The sequence below is a fragment of the Callorhinchus milii genome, unplaced genomic scaffold, assembly GCF_018977255.1.
Source record: "Callorhinchus milii isolate IMCB2004 unplaced genomic scaffold, IMCB_Cmil_1.0 Scaffold24, whole genome shotgun sequence".
NCBI lineage: Eukaryota > Metazoa > Chordata > Chondrichthyes > Chimaeriformes > Callorhinchidae > Callorhinchus > Callorhinchus milii.
In genome coordinates, this window is record NW_024704765.1 from 6,054,349 (window position 1) to 6,069,009 (window position 14,661).

Consider the following 14,661-nt stretch of genomic DNA (forward strand, 5'->3'; position numbering starts at 1 on the left):
TTTAAATTAATGTAGACTTTTTTTGTTTAACTTTCAGGGAGGAACGAAGGGGATCTTTCCATGAATATCCAGCAGATCGTCCTTACTTTGAAGCTGTCAGGGGGCCTGCTGCTGTATTCCCTGAAGACCCACGCAGAGATTATCGTGCACGGAGTAGAGATTTTTATGAGTGGGATCCTTATCAGGCTGAATACTATGATCCTCGATATTATGAAGATCCCCGGGATTATAGAGATTACAGAGACCCTTACGAGCAGGATATAAGAGAGTACAGTTACAGACAGCGGGAACGGGAAAGAGAGCGAGAACGTTATGAAACGGATCGCGATCACGAAAGACGAACCTGTGAGCGGAGTCAAAGCCCAACGCACTCACGGAGAGCCCAGAGTCGCAGTGCGTCACCAACACAGTCTGAGAGACATCAAAGTGATAGTGTAGACTCTGAACGCAGACTGTACAGTCGCTCTTCGGATCACAGTGGTAGCTGCAGCTCTCTATCACCACCTCGATACGAGAAGACTGATAAACCAGACAAAATTCGAGTCGAGCGTTACGACAAAAATGAAAAGGATCGGCTGTTTGAACCTGAGAGAACTGACAAACGAGCCCCAAGAAAGGAGAAAGTGGAGAAAGTGGACAGGTCCAAACAAAAACCTGAAAAGCCTGAAGTAGAGAAATTAGACAAGAAAGAGAAAAATGAAAAGCCCAAAATCCGCAAAGTAAAAGCCCCGTCTCCAAGCTCCCCCTCGTCTGAAACCGATCAAGATTTGGACAAGGATCTCAGCCCCGATGCTCAAAAAAGTAAAACAAAACCAGGGAAAGAAAAGGTAGAGAAAGAAGGAACGTCAAAGAATCGTTTGGATTTAAATCCATGTGTGGTTTTAACCCGAGTAAAGGAGAAGGAAGCAAAGGTGGTTGAACCACCTGTTTTAGAGAAACCAAGAGGAAAGCCAGAGAATGATGCAGTTAAATCTCCTTCTGTGGAGCAGAATAAGGTACAGTTAACTCGACTAGATCAGACCAAACCTGAGCTGTCAAAATTGGAACCGATCAGGCCCAAAGTGCCAAAAGACAAACCACTAGCCAGCCAAATTGAGATTGTGGATAAGGAAGTGAAACTGAAACACAAAAAGAATCTTAAACCAGAACAGTCTGCTGAAGCACCGAATGCAATGGACATCGACAAACTGGAGGCCAGGAAAAGACGTTTTGCAGATTCAACTTTAAGAACAGACCGACAGAAGTTGGAGGTTAAACGGGGCAGTCAGGAGGAAGAGGAGCTGCGTCTAGGCCTAAAAAAACATCCTGAGTTGCCGCCTTCAATGAGTAAAGAAGGAGATTTGGATCGTAGACCTCTGCGGAAAGAATTGCTCAAAAGAGACCATAGAAAAGTTAAGCAAGAGAAAATGATTCCAGCATTCACTCCCAGAGAAGGACAAGAGTCTGCCTGTGTTCCTCTGGGGTTTGGCTTGCGGCCCAGCACAGATGCACAGTCCAGATTAGGTGAGCCAAATGAAGAACCAATTGAGGCTCAAGAAATTGGATTGAGGAAATTAAATACAGCAAAGGCTCAGAATAAGGCAGTCGTTCAGCCTTCACCGATTGATGAGATGCTAGGAGAAGGGGATGTTAAAAGGGAAGAACGGAATAGAAAATACAGTGGTACATCCGAAGAGACAATTGATCACAAGTCTGCCCATGAGAAATTGCAGCCATCGGATATGGACGAGAAAGTTGGGATTGATATTGATTATACTCAAAGCTATAGGAAGCAGATGGAGCAGAGCCGGAGGCTTAAACAGCAACAGGAAATCGAGATGGCAAAATCAGAAAAATACACCAGCCCTAGGAAAGAAAATGCTGATGAATTTGAGAAAAGAAGCTTGGTTCATGAAGTGGGTAAGCCTCCTCAGGACGTAACTGATGATTCTCCCCCGGTGAAACGAAGAAAAACTGACCAGTTTGATTTTGAAATTACCATGAAAAGAGAGAGAAATTACAGAAGCTCTCGTCAGCTAAGTGAGGATTCAGAGAAAACCGTTCTCTCTCCTGGATTTCGACACATTCTGTCATATCAGGATGAGGAAGAAAACGCCACTGACTCTCCACGTCAGCCATTGCTACCAAAGGAACCTAAAGATTCTCCCAAACTGGACCCTACAGTTCACATTTCCATGAGAGAAGAGCCACCGAAATGCAATGCTCATGAACCGAGCAAGCGAGAGCAAACCTTGGAGTTATCCAGAATGAAACTAACATCGCAGAGCTCAGAAGAAGAGACTCCGAGGTGGGAAACGCGTCTAAAACTAGATGCGAATCGCCTTGACGTTAGCTTTCCCAGTAGTATTATAAAACGAGATGGAATTCGGAAGCGCTCTGTCCGTGAGCTGGAACCAGGAGAGGTACCGTCGGATTCTGACGAGGATAATGACAAATCTCACTCACCTAAAGCTTCAACGTCTTTTGAAGGTTCTCGATTACCCTTCTTTCTGCGGAACAGAGATGACAGACTATCGGACCTAAAACCACCCAGTTCACTAGAAAGGAATAAATTCTACTCGTTTGCACTTGACAAGACAATCACACCAGACACCAAGGCACTGCTCGAAAGGGCAAAGTCACTTTCTTCATCCCGAGAAGAGAACTGGTCGTTCCTGGATCGGGATTCAAGGTTTGCCAGCTTTCGGAAAGACAAAGACAAGGAAAAGGTTGAGTCGGCGCCAAGGCCAATCCCATCTTGGTACATGAAGAAGAAGAAAATCCGAACGGATTCTGAAGGCAAAATAGATGAAAAGAAAGATGATCATAAGGAGGAGGAACAGGAGCGACAAGAACTATTTGCTTCCCGTTTCCTGCACAGTTCAATTTTTGAACAAGATTCAAGGCGCCTGCAACATCTTGAAAGGAAGGATGACGATCTGGACATCATTTCGGGTCGATCTTTTGGGAGGCAAGGGTCCTTTGATGGTTCCAGCAATACACCGGAGATGGTGCAAGAGCCTGTTGTCTTGTTTCACAGCCGATTCATTGAATTGACCCGTATGCAGCAGAAAGAAAAAGAAAAGGATCAGAAACCAAAGGAACTGGAGCGACGAGAAATTGAGAATGAAGTTCAGCCGAGAACACCAGAGGGTCTACCTGAGTTGAAAGAACCTGAATTAAAGATTATAATGCCTCATCCGAGGCCTCTAGCACCACCACCTCCTACCACAAGTTCCCAAATGATTGAACAGCATGAAACTACTCAGGATAAATTAGCAAGTGAAACATTAGTGACTGAAAAGCTAGCTACTAGTTCAGGGGAGAGTCGTACAGAATCAGCCCCTGTGGCTGATGCACCTAAACCTGTCATTGTTAATGTTAGTCCCTGTGAAGAAATTGAACCTATTCTTAACAAGCAAATACCGGTAGATGTAAATATTACTGCAGATCCAGTGGTTACTGAGCAAGAACGTGCAGTTCGAGAACATCCTTCTTATTTGGACACTAAACCACCAACTCCAGGAGGGACAAATCTACAAGATCTCTGCCCTGATCCAGAGCCTGAAGTACTAGAGTGTAACACTGACTTTTCCAAACCTGTCCAGAGAGAGATGGGATCAGATGACCACAAAGGTGACAAGAATCCTGCCAGCAGTGTGAATCAGAGAGAAGAGAATTCCGAGGTCCATCCGCACATTTCTGACAATGAAGTAGATGCAGAACCTTGCCTCATTTTAAAAGAAAAAAGAACTTCCAAAAGTAAACGAACAAAGACTCCAGTGCAGGCAATCACTGTGAGTGTCACCGAAAAACCTGCCACCAGGAAGAGCGAGAGAATCGACCGTGAAAAACTGAAGAGATCATCATCCCCACGCGGTGAAAGTCAGAGACTCCAGGAACAGAAGCTGGAAACCGAAAAGGTCTCCAGAAATACAGCAAAATCTCCGAGTTCTGCCCCTGAGTCTGAGACGTCAGACACACCTCTGCCATTAGGTAGAACAAGACGCAGGAATGTGCGTTCTGTTTATGCCACTGTTGAGGAAGGCCCGTCTGTAAATAAAGAATCGACAGATGCCTCGCGTTCAACTAGGAAAAGAGGTGAAAAGGAAATTCAAGATTCTCCAAACGTACAAACTCCACCACGAAGAGGAAGGCCTCCAAAATCCAGGCGTAGACCGGGTGACGAGACTTCTCCTATTAAAGCTGAACCAGTGAAACAAGAAGTTGAGGAAGTAGAACATAAAGATGTCATCGAAAGTCCCAAACCTGCTGAGGGATGGAAGTCACCGAGGTCACAGAAAGCAGCCCAGAGTTACTCTTCAGCTACACTGAGCAGCCACGCGGGAAAGAAAGGTGTCAAAATGGAAGCCCGAATCCCAGAGATTTGTGTTGAACCTGTTGTGGATGTTGCAGAGTCTGTAAATCAACAAATGTCAACAGGTGAGCACATCAGAAAAGCCTCAGTAGATGGAGGTAATGTACTAAGTGATCAGAAACTTGACAAAAATGATGGAGAGTTGGAGAAATGCCCAGCAGATAGCAGTTCCAGTGAGTTGGTAGAAAAAAAGTCTACAGTGGAGAAAGGGTCAAAGTCAAAGGGCGGCAGAGGAAGAAATGCAAAGCTCAGTGAAGACAAGATGTGTCTAAGAAATCTGGAAATCAGACTCAACACTGAGGAAGTAAAAGGTGTTCTTCAGGCAGGTGATGGAGAGGCGTCTATGACGAAGAGCAAAGACACCCTGAAAGAGGACAATCCATCACTCAAACTCAAAGATGAAACTGAGCATCCTTTTTCAGAAACACCCAAATCACCAGAAAATAAGCCTGAATGCTCACCAGAGGCTGTACAGCGTGCGAAACAGATAGAACTTGAAAGAGCAGTGGAGAATATCGCAAAATTAACAGAAATTCCAACCTTACATCCTTACAAAGAGCCTTCAGATGACTCAGATGTTAGAACAGAAGAAGAGGTAGAAAAGCCTGCCCATCTGGCCAGTGAAACTGAGCTTGCAGCAGCAATTGACTCCATCATTGCAGATGAATCGGCAGAAGCAGATGGCTTTCCATCTGCTCCAAGGTACCCTGCTGAACCAGCGGTAGCGGGTATTTCAGAAGAGCAGATAGCACTGTCCACACCTCCAGAAAGTGTACAACCAGAAACTGATCAGGCAATTGCCAACATATTGGAGGCTGATGCAGATGCTGGTGTCTCAGCCCGTTCACTTTCTAAGGCGTCATCCTCTGGCCGCTCGATGTCTAAGTCCTCAGCTTCAAGCCGTTTGTCCAAAGCCCCAATCCGCTCAGTTTCTAAAAGTCCCACCTCAATGGACCATCCATTTCCTGAAAATTCTGCCTCAATAGACACTGTTTCTGAAACTGGCCAACTGGTTGATGGTATAATTTCTGAAGATCTCCCTTCAAAAGAGAAATCGAGTTCTGAGGCTCCTGTCTTCGTGGACTCGGCCTCATCAGAAAGCGTCATTTCAAAAGCTGCTTCTTCCTCGGACACTTCCAATTCTAAAGCTTCGTCAGACAATGTGATTGCTAAAGCTTCTTCAGCCGACAATGTCATTGCTAAAGCTGCTCCCTCTTCAGACACTGTAATTACTAAACCTTCATCGGACAGTGTAATTACTAAACCTTCATCGGACAGTGTAATTACTAAACCTTCATCGGACAGTGTAATTACTAAACCTTCATCAGACAGTGTAATTACTAAACCTTCTTCAGACGGTGTAATTTCTAAAGCTTCTTCAGAGAGTGTAATTACTAAATCTTCATCGGACAGTGTAATTTCTAAAGCTTCTTCAGAGAGTGTAATTACTAAATCTTCATCGGACAGTGTAATTTCTAAAGCTTCTTCATTGGATAATGTTGTTTCTAAAGCTTCTTCATCAGACAGTGTCATTTCTAAGGTTTCTTCATCGGATAGAGTCATTTCTAAAACTACTTCAACAGAGAGCATCATATCTAAAGCTTCATCGGACACCGTCATTTCTAAAGCCTCATCAGAAACTGTAATTTCTAAAGCTTTATCATCAGAGACTGTCATTTCTAAAGCCTCTTTGTCGGAGACTGTCATTTCTAAAGCTTCTACCTCTTCAGAAAGCGTGATTTCTAAAGTTTCGGCCTTGTCAAAGATTTCTGAAGCTGTTGTCTCGGTGGATAGCATCTCAGTAAGTAGTGTTGTCTCTCAAGCGCCTGCATCAAAAGGTGGCGTTTCCCAAGTTCCAGTCTTGGAAAATTTGGTTTCAAAAGCTGCAGTCTCAGTTGATTCGATTTCAAAAGCTGCTCCAGTGCTGACGGCAGTGACTGAAGCGAACGATGCTGATGTGTGCCCCCAACAAAAAGATGCAGATGCACGTCTCCAGCAGTCTGCAACCACAGCCCAGGGGACGGAAAAACTTCCATTGCCAGAGCCCATTGAGGTCCCACGGACTCCTGGTCGCAGAGGACGCCCAAAACCTAGAAACACTCGGCGCAATAAGAGAACCAGCGCCAGCAGGAAGGGAGATCCAACCGACAGCAATAATTCAGAACCTGAAATCGTGCAGGTTTCTACAGATTTAAAACAGAATAGTGTTGCAAATACAGTGGAGACAATCTTAGAAAAACCTTTCAAGGAACCCTCAAACAAAAAAGTGGTAGAGCCACTTTGTGCTGCTCCCAGGAGTGATGTTGAGAATCTGACCAGAGTAGAATTGGGCAAACCTGAACATGTAAGAGCCACTGAACCAGATAAGGAGCCAGCAGCTGAAGCCGTTTCACCTCATGAGCCACTACTTTCATCGCGTTGCGAAGAGAGTAAGAGTCCTTCGTATTTCAAATTAAAGCAACCCACTGATCATATGCCTGAAATACAACCAAAACCAAATCTGCCACGTGTGGCCATTACTGCTCTCCCTACTACAGTTGCTGCAAAGATCCCAGTAACTGTAACTTCTGGCTTGGTGTCTACGCATGCTAGTTCTGGGATTGTGCCAGAGTCCTGGTTGTCTAGGCATGAAGCTGCCCGTACGTGCTCCACCCCACCCCCAGCTCCCCCTCCAGATACTAAAGCTTCTGACCTTGACACCAACTCCAGTACCTTGAGGAAAATTTTAATGGAGCCAAAATATGTGTCCGCTACCAATGCCCCAACTACGTTTGTTACCACGTCTATAAGTGAGCCACTATCTGCAGTTCGATCAGAGGAAGGTTTTCCTACAAGTGAGAGTAAAAAGCTGGTCCTGGATGAGAAGCCTGCAGTTCCACCAAGCAGTGTTGGAGGACCACATGCACCAGAGGTGTTTTTTAATGAAAAAGAAAACCTTGTCAGTTCTCTAATTGCACCCAAAGTCACGTCCGTGATCAGCAGAATGCCACTAATTGTAGACCACGAGGAAATGCCAAAAGTGGCTGTCAACAGTCGTGGCCCTGCCAACCTTCCATCTCTGTCATCTACTCTACAAGCCATGCCATTGACCAAACAGAAATACAGACCAAACTTGACTGAAAACAGCAGGTATCAGCTTGGAACAGTGGGATTCATTGGGGACGAGTCCAGGCCAGTGGATAGCGTCCCATTAAACCAAGGGTCAAGTCTGGGTTTGAGAGTGAATACATCTGAAGGGGTGGTTGTTTTGAGTTACTCGGGCCAGAAGACGGAAGGTCCTCAGCGCATAAGTGCTCCAATCAGCCAGATACCGCCAGCGAGTGCAGTTGATATAGAATTTCAGCAATCTGTATCCAAGTCTCAAATCAAACAAGAGCAAGTCACGCAGGCCCAGCCGATGGTAAAAAGTTCACAAACTGCAACAGGCTACAGCAATGTCATTAGTACCCATTCTTCAAGTGCACTCACTGGGCATATGAGCTCTCAGCCTTATAATACGTCACCTGTGATTTCTTCTATTAAACAGGAACACCAAATCCAAGACAAATCTGAAGCTGCTCTCCATTCGGGTCCCTTGCCTGCTTCTCAATCAGGGGCAAGTAAGATTGTCCCTGGATCTGTCTCTCAGGTCCTTGTCTACAATCTTATGCAAACGCAGAATCTTGTAGCTGCTGGCAAAAAATCTGGAGAGCCTATTGCCCCCAAAGTTGAAGCTGGCAAAGTACCACAGTCCACTCTGAGTCCAGGGATAAGCCCACATCATGTTGCTGCTATGCCAAGTAAAATGCAGTCTGATACGAACCACATCAGTTCTGGCCATGGCACCCCAAGTGATCGAACCCTCCCTCTACCCGTTTCTATAAAACAGGAACCCCATTCTCCACGCACATGTGTTCATTCTCCCTCTCCATTTCCTAAAGTATGTCAGCCCAATAACACCTCGGCCACTTCCCAGTCTATAAATGCTAGCACGGTTCTCAATGCAGGTCTCTCTATGTCACAGTACGTTCCCAGTGTCCATTTACCCGAACAGTCAGTCATTATGCCCCCTCATAGTGTGACACAGGCCCAGGGGGTCGGTTTAGGTCATCTTTCTCAGGGTGATGCGCGAATGAATGCTTCTTCAGTATCGAGTATTCCATATGGGATACGTCCTGAGGCACACCATCCCTCACCCAGGGCTGTGCTGCAACCTCAAATGGAACTCCGTTCTCCGCGATCAAACACGCCACAGTCATCTGTTATCAGGGACCTGTGCATGCCTCCATTAAATAATCAGCATCAACCAGATGATGAGTTAATGCATTATGGACTTCGAAGAGGATCAGGTCCTTTGCAACCAGATGTCCTTGTTATGCAGCCAGACTACAGACTACGACTGGACCAATACAACGTACCACAAGAGATGTTGCTGCACCATGATGTTCGGATGATGTACCCACCTATGTCTGCTGTAGGAGATGTTCATACAGAGGCCAGACAAGCCAGGACTCCTGAAGGATCTGTTAAAACTCCTCCTGTTAGCAAAACCCCTCAACCAGTGAAAGAGGTCTCCAAACAATCTGAGGTAAAAATGGCACATTCTCCTCGCAGTGAAGCCCGATTGATTGGTGTCCCTCCAGGATTGCCCATGTCCCAGTCTGTTATGGTCTCTCATGGGGTTCAGCTCATGCACCCAGTCCCTGCTTCCTTCCACGACTTTCCACGTGTGTATGGAGAACTGCGGAACTTTCACCCTCCTCAGCTTAGTCATCAACAGTTTGCTGGTGTGTCTCCAATAGGAATAAATTTGCCACCTCGCAGCATGACTCCTCAGGTAAATATTATCTAATTCTTCATTTAGATACGATTAGAAGTTTCAGGTGCCACACTGGGACGTGAGCCCCTAATCTACCCTGGCACTTTGGTGAGGTATCAGGGTTATTTTAACATTCTTTCTCTACAATAATCTGTCCAATTCTCTTTTAAAACAATGTATTTCTGCTTCAAGAAAGATTTGTGAGAAAGGCTTCTACAATCCCAGTCTCCCATTGTGTAAAGAACTGTTTTTTTAATCAGCTCTTTAATTCATTTTGTGACTATTTTAAATTTGGGTTCTCTTGTTACGGACTCAACAATCTGTGGAAAAAATTACAGCACAACTTACATTTTTTTTAAGAAAAATGGAAAACCAACTCTTAAAGACTTGAGTTTTAAGAATTTTCCATTGTGTAGAATTTCAGGAACTAGAAATAATAAATTCTATTTTTAAATTGATACGGGAATTGCAAACAGAACCAACCTTTATGTTTAAACTAATGATAAGATGAGTTGAGAAATATTCAATCTGAAACTTTTTTTTCGTACAGGGCATTTCAGAGGGGGAACATACACATCCCAGCCAGAGAAGTAAAACTCCACAGATATCGCAGGAGTTAAAGGTGCCTGCTGCCTCTGAACATTCTCATCATGTACCTATGAACAGACTATCTGCACAGGTGGAGCTACAGTCTCCTCACCTACCACATCTGCAGCGAGAGAGGGTACAACCAGAGGTCAACCCTACTTCCTATCCTTCTCCAACTGGCGTGTCAATCAAACATGAATTGTCGTCCTCCCACCAACCCCTAACCCCAAAACAGCCATCTTTTATTTCAACACCTTCCTCAACACTGGGAGCGGCCCCAACGTCTGTGATGTGTAGGACAGATCCCCAGAGCCTGACCAAACAGGAGCCACAGCAACCCACCAGCTCACAAAGACCCATGGACATGGTACAGCTTCTAACGGTAACTATTGAATGTATAGCTTCAGCTAAAAAAATAAATTGGCTTCAATTTGTCAGCCTACCTAAAATCAAAGTCTTTTACAGTATTTTCTTACCAAGTAGAAAATGCAGGTTCTGGAGCTGTGTAGATTCACAACTACAAGATTCAGCTTTTTATGTAAATGGTCGGGTTATCCCCTCTTATGAAGAGGCATTCTTTTTGGCTGTAGATTCTTTGTTTGTTCAGTGTTGCCATTACCTCTCTCACCTCGTGAGCTGGAATTAACCTAGAACCTTTAAGTGGTTCGAACTGAGCCTTACAATGTCAGACCCCTCCCAGAAATACAAAACTAAGGCATCAGTTGTGGAAACCACCCCTTAAGACTCTTAAGTTTAATTTCAGGTCTTGATGTGACCCAAATGAAGTTGTCCCAGAATGTGGGTGGTTTTGTCAAAGCAGCAACAACACAGACAGACCCACCGATAGGGATTTGAACTCTAGACTGATGCAGATATTCAACCCAAGGTTTCAAGAATAAACCCCTGAAATGTAAAGTGTGTATGTGTGAAACAGTACCTACAATCCTGTTTCTTGTGAGCATCTTAACTATATTATGAATGTGTAACCTGCTTGGTTAAGGGACTAGTCCTATACTTGTGGAAATGTTTCATGAAAGGTGTGTGTATTTGCAATGGCTCCCGTGTTAATTGTGAACGCTATCATTTCAGAAATATCCGATCGTATGGCAGGGTCTGCTGGCACTGAAAAATGACACAGCAGCTGTGCAACTACATTTTGTGTCTGGCAACAATGTGCTGGCCCATCGGTCCCTGCCAGCGCCCGAAGGTGGCCCACCTCTCCGAATTGCTCAACGCATGCGGCTGGAGGTTACACAGCTGGAGGGTGTGGCGCGACGAATGACGGTACGATGTTTTGGAAGCCCACTCAGAGCATTGATTTGCTATCCACACTTCTTCACAGTGTTTGTTTGAGAACTTAGGTTTAAATGTTTTCAGTGCAGCTCAGACAATCTGTTGAACTGCTTTAAATTGCAGTTTAGTTATAAGAGTTGAGCTTTTTAGTTATAAATATTGTAATTAAAATAAATGTTTGCTTTGCAGGTGGAGACTGATTACTGCTTGTTGCTGGCATTGCCGTGTGGCCGTGATCAGGAGGATGTTGTGAGTCAGACGGAGTCGCTGAAGGCTGGTTTTATCAGCTACCTGCAGCTCAAACAAGCTGCTGGGATCATCAATGTTCCAAACCCTGGCTCCAATCAGGTACAGTGGCCAGACCAATCCAGCAGCCGTTTTCATTGCCCATTATGAGCCAGAGCAGGGGTCATGGGATGGAAATAACATAATCCACCCAGGATTTATCAATTAATCCTGGTTCTGTCTACGTACCTTATCATCAGTGCTGTCATGTAGAAATAGTTGAATGTTAGCAGATGGAAACACCCTTCTTCCCCAAGTGGTTGAGGGGGATTGTGGAAAGCAGCCAAGCAGTGTAATAGTTCAATCTTTTTTCCATTGAGCAGTGAAGACAAGTATTTCCACAACAGAGGCCTGAAATTCCTCCTGGCCTTAGTCTTGCAATTAAAATCAGGCTTAATTTTGGAAAATGATTAAGTGCAATCTTAATTTGAAAGCCAAGTATCCATATTGTTTGCTTGTTTAGTAATCATGTTCCTTGGGTTTTGGGAGATGAAGTATTTTGCTTTGCTCAAAGGAGGTTTTGCAATCATATTGCTGTCCAGATACAGAATCCTTGGAATACTGCAGTCAAACTTCATTAAAATTAAAAAACGTACTATTTTATCTGTGCCAAAATGCATTTTCAGGGAAACTTATCTTCATATACAGACTTTGTACTGTGTGCAGATGTTGGGGGGGGGGCAGTGGGAGGTGGCTGATGTTTTGGAATCTGCATTCACACACTGACCTGTCTGTATGCCTTTCTCTCTCTGCAGCCTGCTTATGTTCTCCAAATATTCCCGCCCTGTGAATTCTCCGAGAGTCATCTCTCTCGCCTAGCTCCAGATTTGCTTGCCAGCATATCCAATATTTCCCCTCATCTGATGATCGTCATTGCTTCAGTGTGAGCATTTGTTTGGTCTTTTTTAAAAAAAAACCTTGGACTCCGTTACACTGCCAATCTTCTTCCAAGCAGCGCCCGACTTGGACTATGGGCAACTTTGTGTTTACAATATTTCCAGCCCTGGGTGAACTGATGGGCTCCGGTGGCAGAGCGGAAAACCCTCTCTGGGCTCCTGCACTCTTGGCGATTCCTGTTTATGTGAATTGGGATTACCATTGCACTATATTAGTGACTTGGTGACTGTATGGCAGTAGATTGCTATGGACACTTATCATGGTGGCGTCCTGAAGTTTCTCTGATGGACTTGAAGGCAGGACCTTGGAAAAACCCTCCCTGTATCAGCAGCAGGGCGTGAGCGGGACATCTTTCACCCTCACCTTCAGTTGTAATTATCAACTTCTTTCTTCCTTTTGTAAATCTCCCTTTCTTCAAGAGGAAATCAAATGAGCTGATTGCTGAGAGAAAGAGGGATGAACAGTTTAAACAGAAAAGGGAAATACACCTGATGGGATATGCAGAATCCTTGGAAACCATGCATTCAAACTTTACCGAAATTAAAAACCGTACAATTTTATCTGTGCCAAAATGCATTTTCAGAGAAAACTTATTTTCATATGCAGACTTTGTACTTTCATTCATTCTTAAGTGCGCTTCACTGCTCCCTTAACGCTGCCCTTCAAGATGTGAGAGTATTTTATGCTTGTCAGGACATCTGTTCAGTCTCATTAATTTATAAATTCTTTCCACAGTCTGTTCTTTGTTTTTTTTTTATCCTTTCTGTTGTTTGGAGCGTTTCTAGTCTTGATTTAAGCCAATGTGGCAAACCCTGGTCTCCAATAATAAGCAAAAACTGGTACTGAGTGAATGAGCCCCCACCCACCGATATTACAAGGGGACGGACATGAGGGGACCAGGCTCCCACAGAATGGGGTATCGCTGTCTGAGCCAGCCATGAACGCTGTAACTACCTACTGACAGCAAGCAGTCTCCTTGTGCTTTTTAAATGGCGTTTGTATATAGTACTTTTGGAATTCTGTGCTTTGGTCTCTGATCTGATTGATTTGTGTAAAAAAAACAAAAGCCCAGACTTGAACCGTGTTACGCAGTGCTGTAAATATTTGTAAAACTCAAAAAAAAAACAATTTCATGGTAATGTTGAAGGCACTTATAATTTTGATACACAGAATAAAAATCTTAGCACATTATAGAAGATATAGCGGTGTTCTCTCTGTATCAAGCACATTAAGAGCCCACATTTTCAAGCGGGTTATAAGGATGTTTCTGTATCATCTTTTTGCCGACTCGTTGATTGTCTGTGTGTTTACCACTGCACTGCTACAAACATTGCTTAACGGGAGTGAGGTTTGACGAGACACCGCATCAGAAGCACAGGACGTGGAGGATTTCCCGTTTCACTTCACTTCACAGCATCTTGTCAGGCCCAACGTCTGCCCTGCGCATCAGCAGCCTGGGAATGCTCCTTCAACTCTTGTCGAGGTGGTCGAAGTAATAAACAGATTAATTCTAACACCACTGACTTTGAGGGAAGGGCAGAGTCACTTAATTCATTGCAGAGATTTGAGAAAAGCATAGCCAAGAGCAAACGGAAAATATCCTCTTCGTTTTTAAGTCGACTTTTTTTTTTCCTTTTCACGTCATTCTATCTCCCCTTTCCTTTTACTCTGGCATGATGTTATCGAAGAGAGCTAGATGGCAAGATTATCGAGCTTTTTAACATAGGCTGGTGTAGTGGAGTTTTGTCATGTGGACAGTTGTTTTTAACGGATCTAGTTACCAGCAACTGTCCAAAGGCTACACCTCATACTATGTCCAGTGTATCTCAACGACTGAATAAAGGATAAAATACCCTTTTGTGAATAACTGGGGCCATTAAAAATAATTATGCTGTGGTCGTTGAGTATTGATATGGAAAGCGAGACCTTGATTTTTATATTGTCTTCATACATTATAACTTCCCTATGTGTACTTCCTGTCAAGTGAAGTGACTGTTTTTGCAGTCAAATGTGCTTCTGTTTTGCACACAAGTAGCCGGGAGGTGAAGGTAGTTTGATTTGGAGCATTGCTGATCGGGATACCCTTTTTTTTGAAGGGACTTTCATGTCCACCTGAAGAACAGGTAGATGGGAATTAAGCTTAACATCGCATCTGAAGGGTGGCAGCTCTCGACAGTTCAGTGCTCCCAACACTGCACTCGACTGAGCTCAACCCCCTGACTCGCAGGGGGTACTACAGCCTGATGTCACAATGTCAAAGCATATGTAACGTGAATCCTTTAAGACCAAGAACAAAGTAAATATCTTGAATGGTTACAAGTTCATTAGTTGCCACAGCAGGAGCAAGCTGTTAATCAGGCTCTGACCTCCCTTACCCTTACCCCCCCCCCCACTGTCAACCCCATTCTTCTAACTCCGGCCTGCTCCACGTTCCCCGACCCAC

At 44.3% G+C, this 14,661-nt stretch overlaps 1 protein-coding gene across 7 annotated transcripts in view; it reads left to right on the top strand.

Annotated features, from left to right (window-relative positions):
• Window positions 1-13,409, top strand: part of spen (spen family transcriptional repressor) — a 49,495-nt gene extending 36,086 nt beyond the window's left edge. For all 7 annotated transcript variants that reach the window (XM_042343722.1, XM_042343727.1, XM_042343724.1 and 4 more), the window contains 5 exons: window positions 38-9,173; window positions 9,706-10,125; window positions 10,833-11,027; window positions 11,226-11,384; window positions 12,077-13,409. In XM_042343722.1, coding sequence (XP_042199656.1) covers window positions 38-9,173; window positions 9,706-10,125; window positions 10,833-11,027; window positions 11,226-11,384; window positions 12,077-12,208 — 10,042 coding nt within the window. In that variant the 3' untranslated portion in view covers window positions 12,209-13,409. The remainder of the gene's footprint in view (window positions 1-37; window positions 9,174-9,705; window positions 10,126-10,832; window positions 11,028-11,225; window positions 11,385-12,076) is intronic.
• The last annotated feature ends 1,252 nt before the right edge of the window (window positions 13,410-14,661 follow it).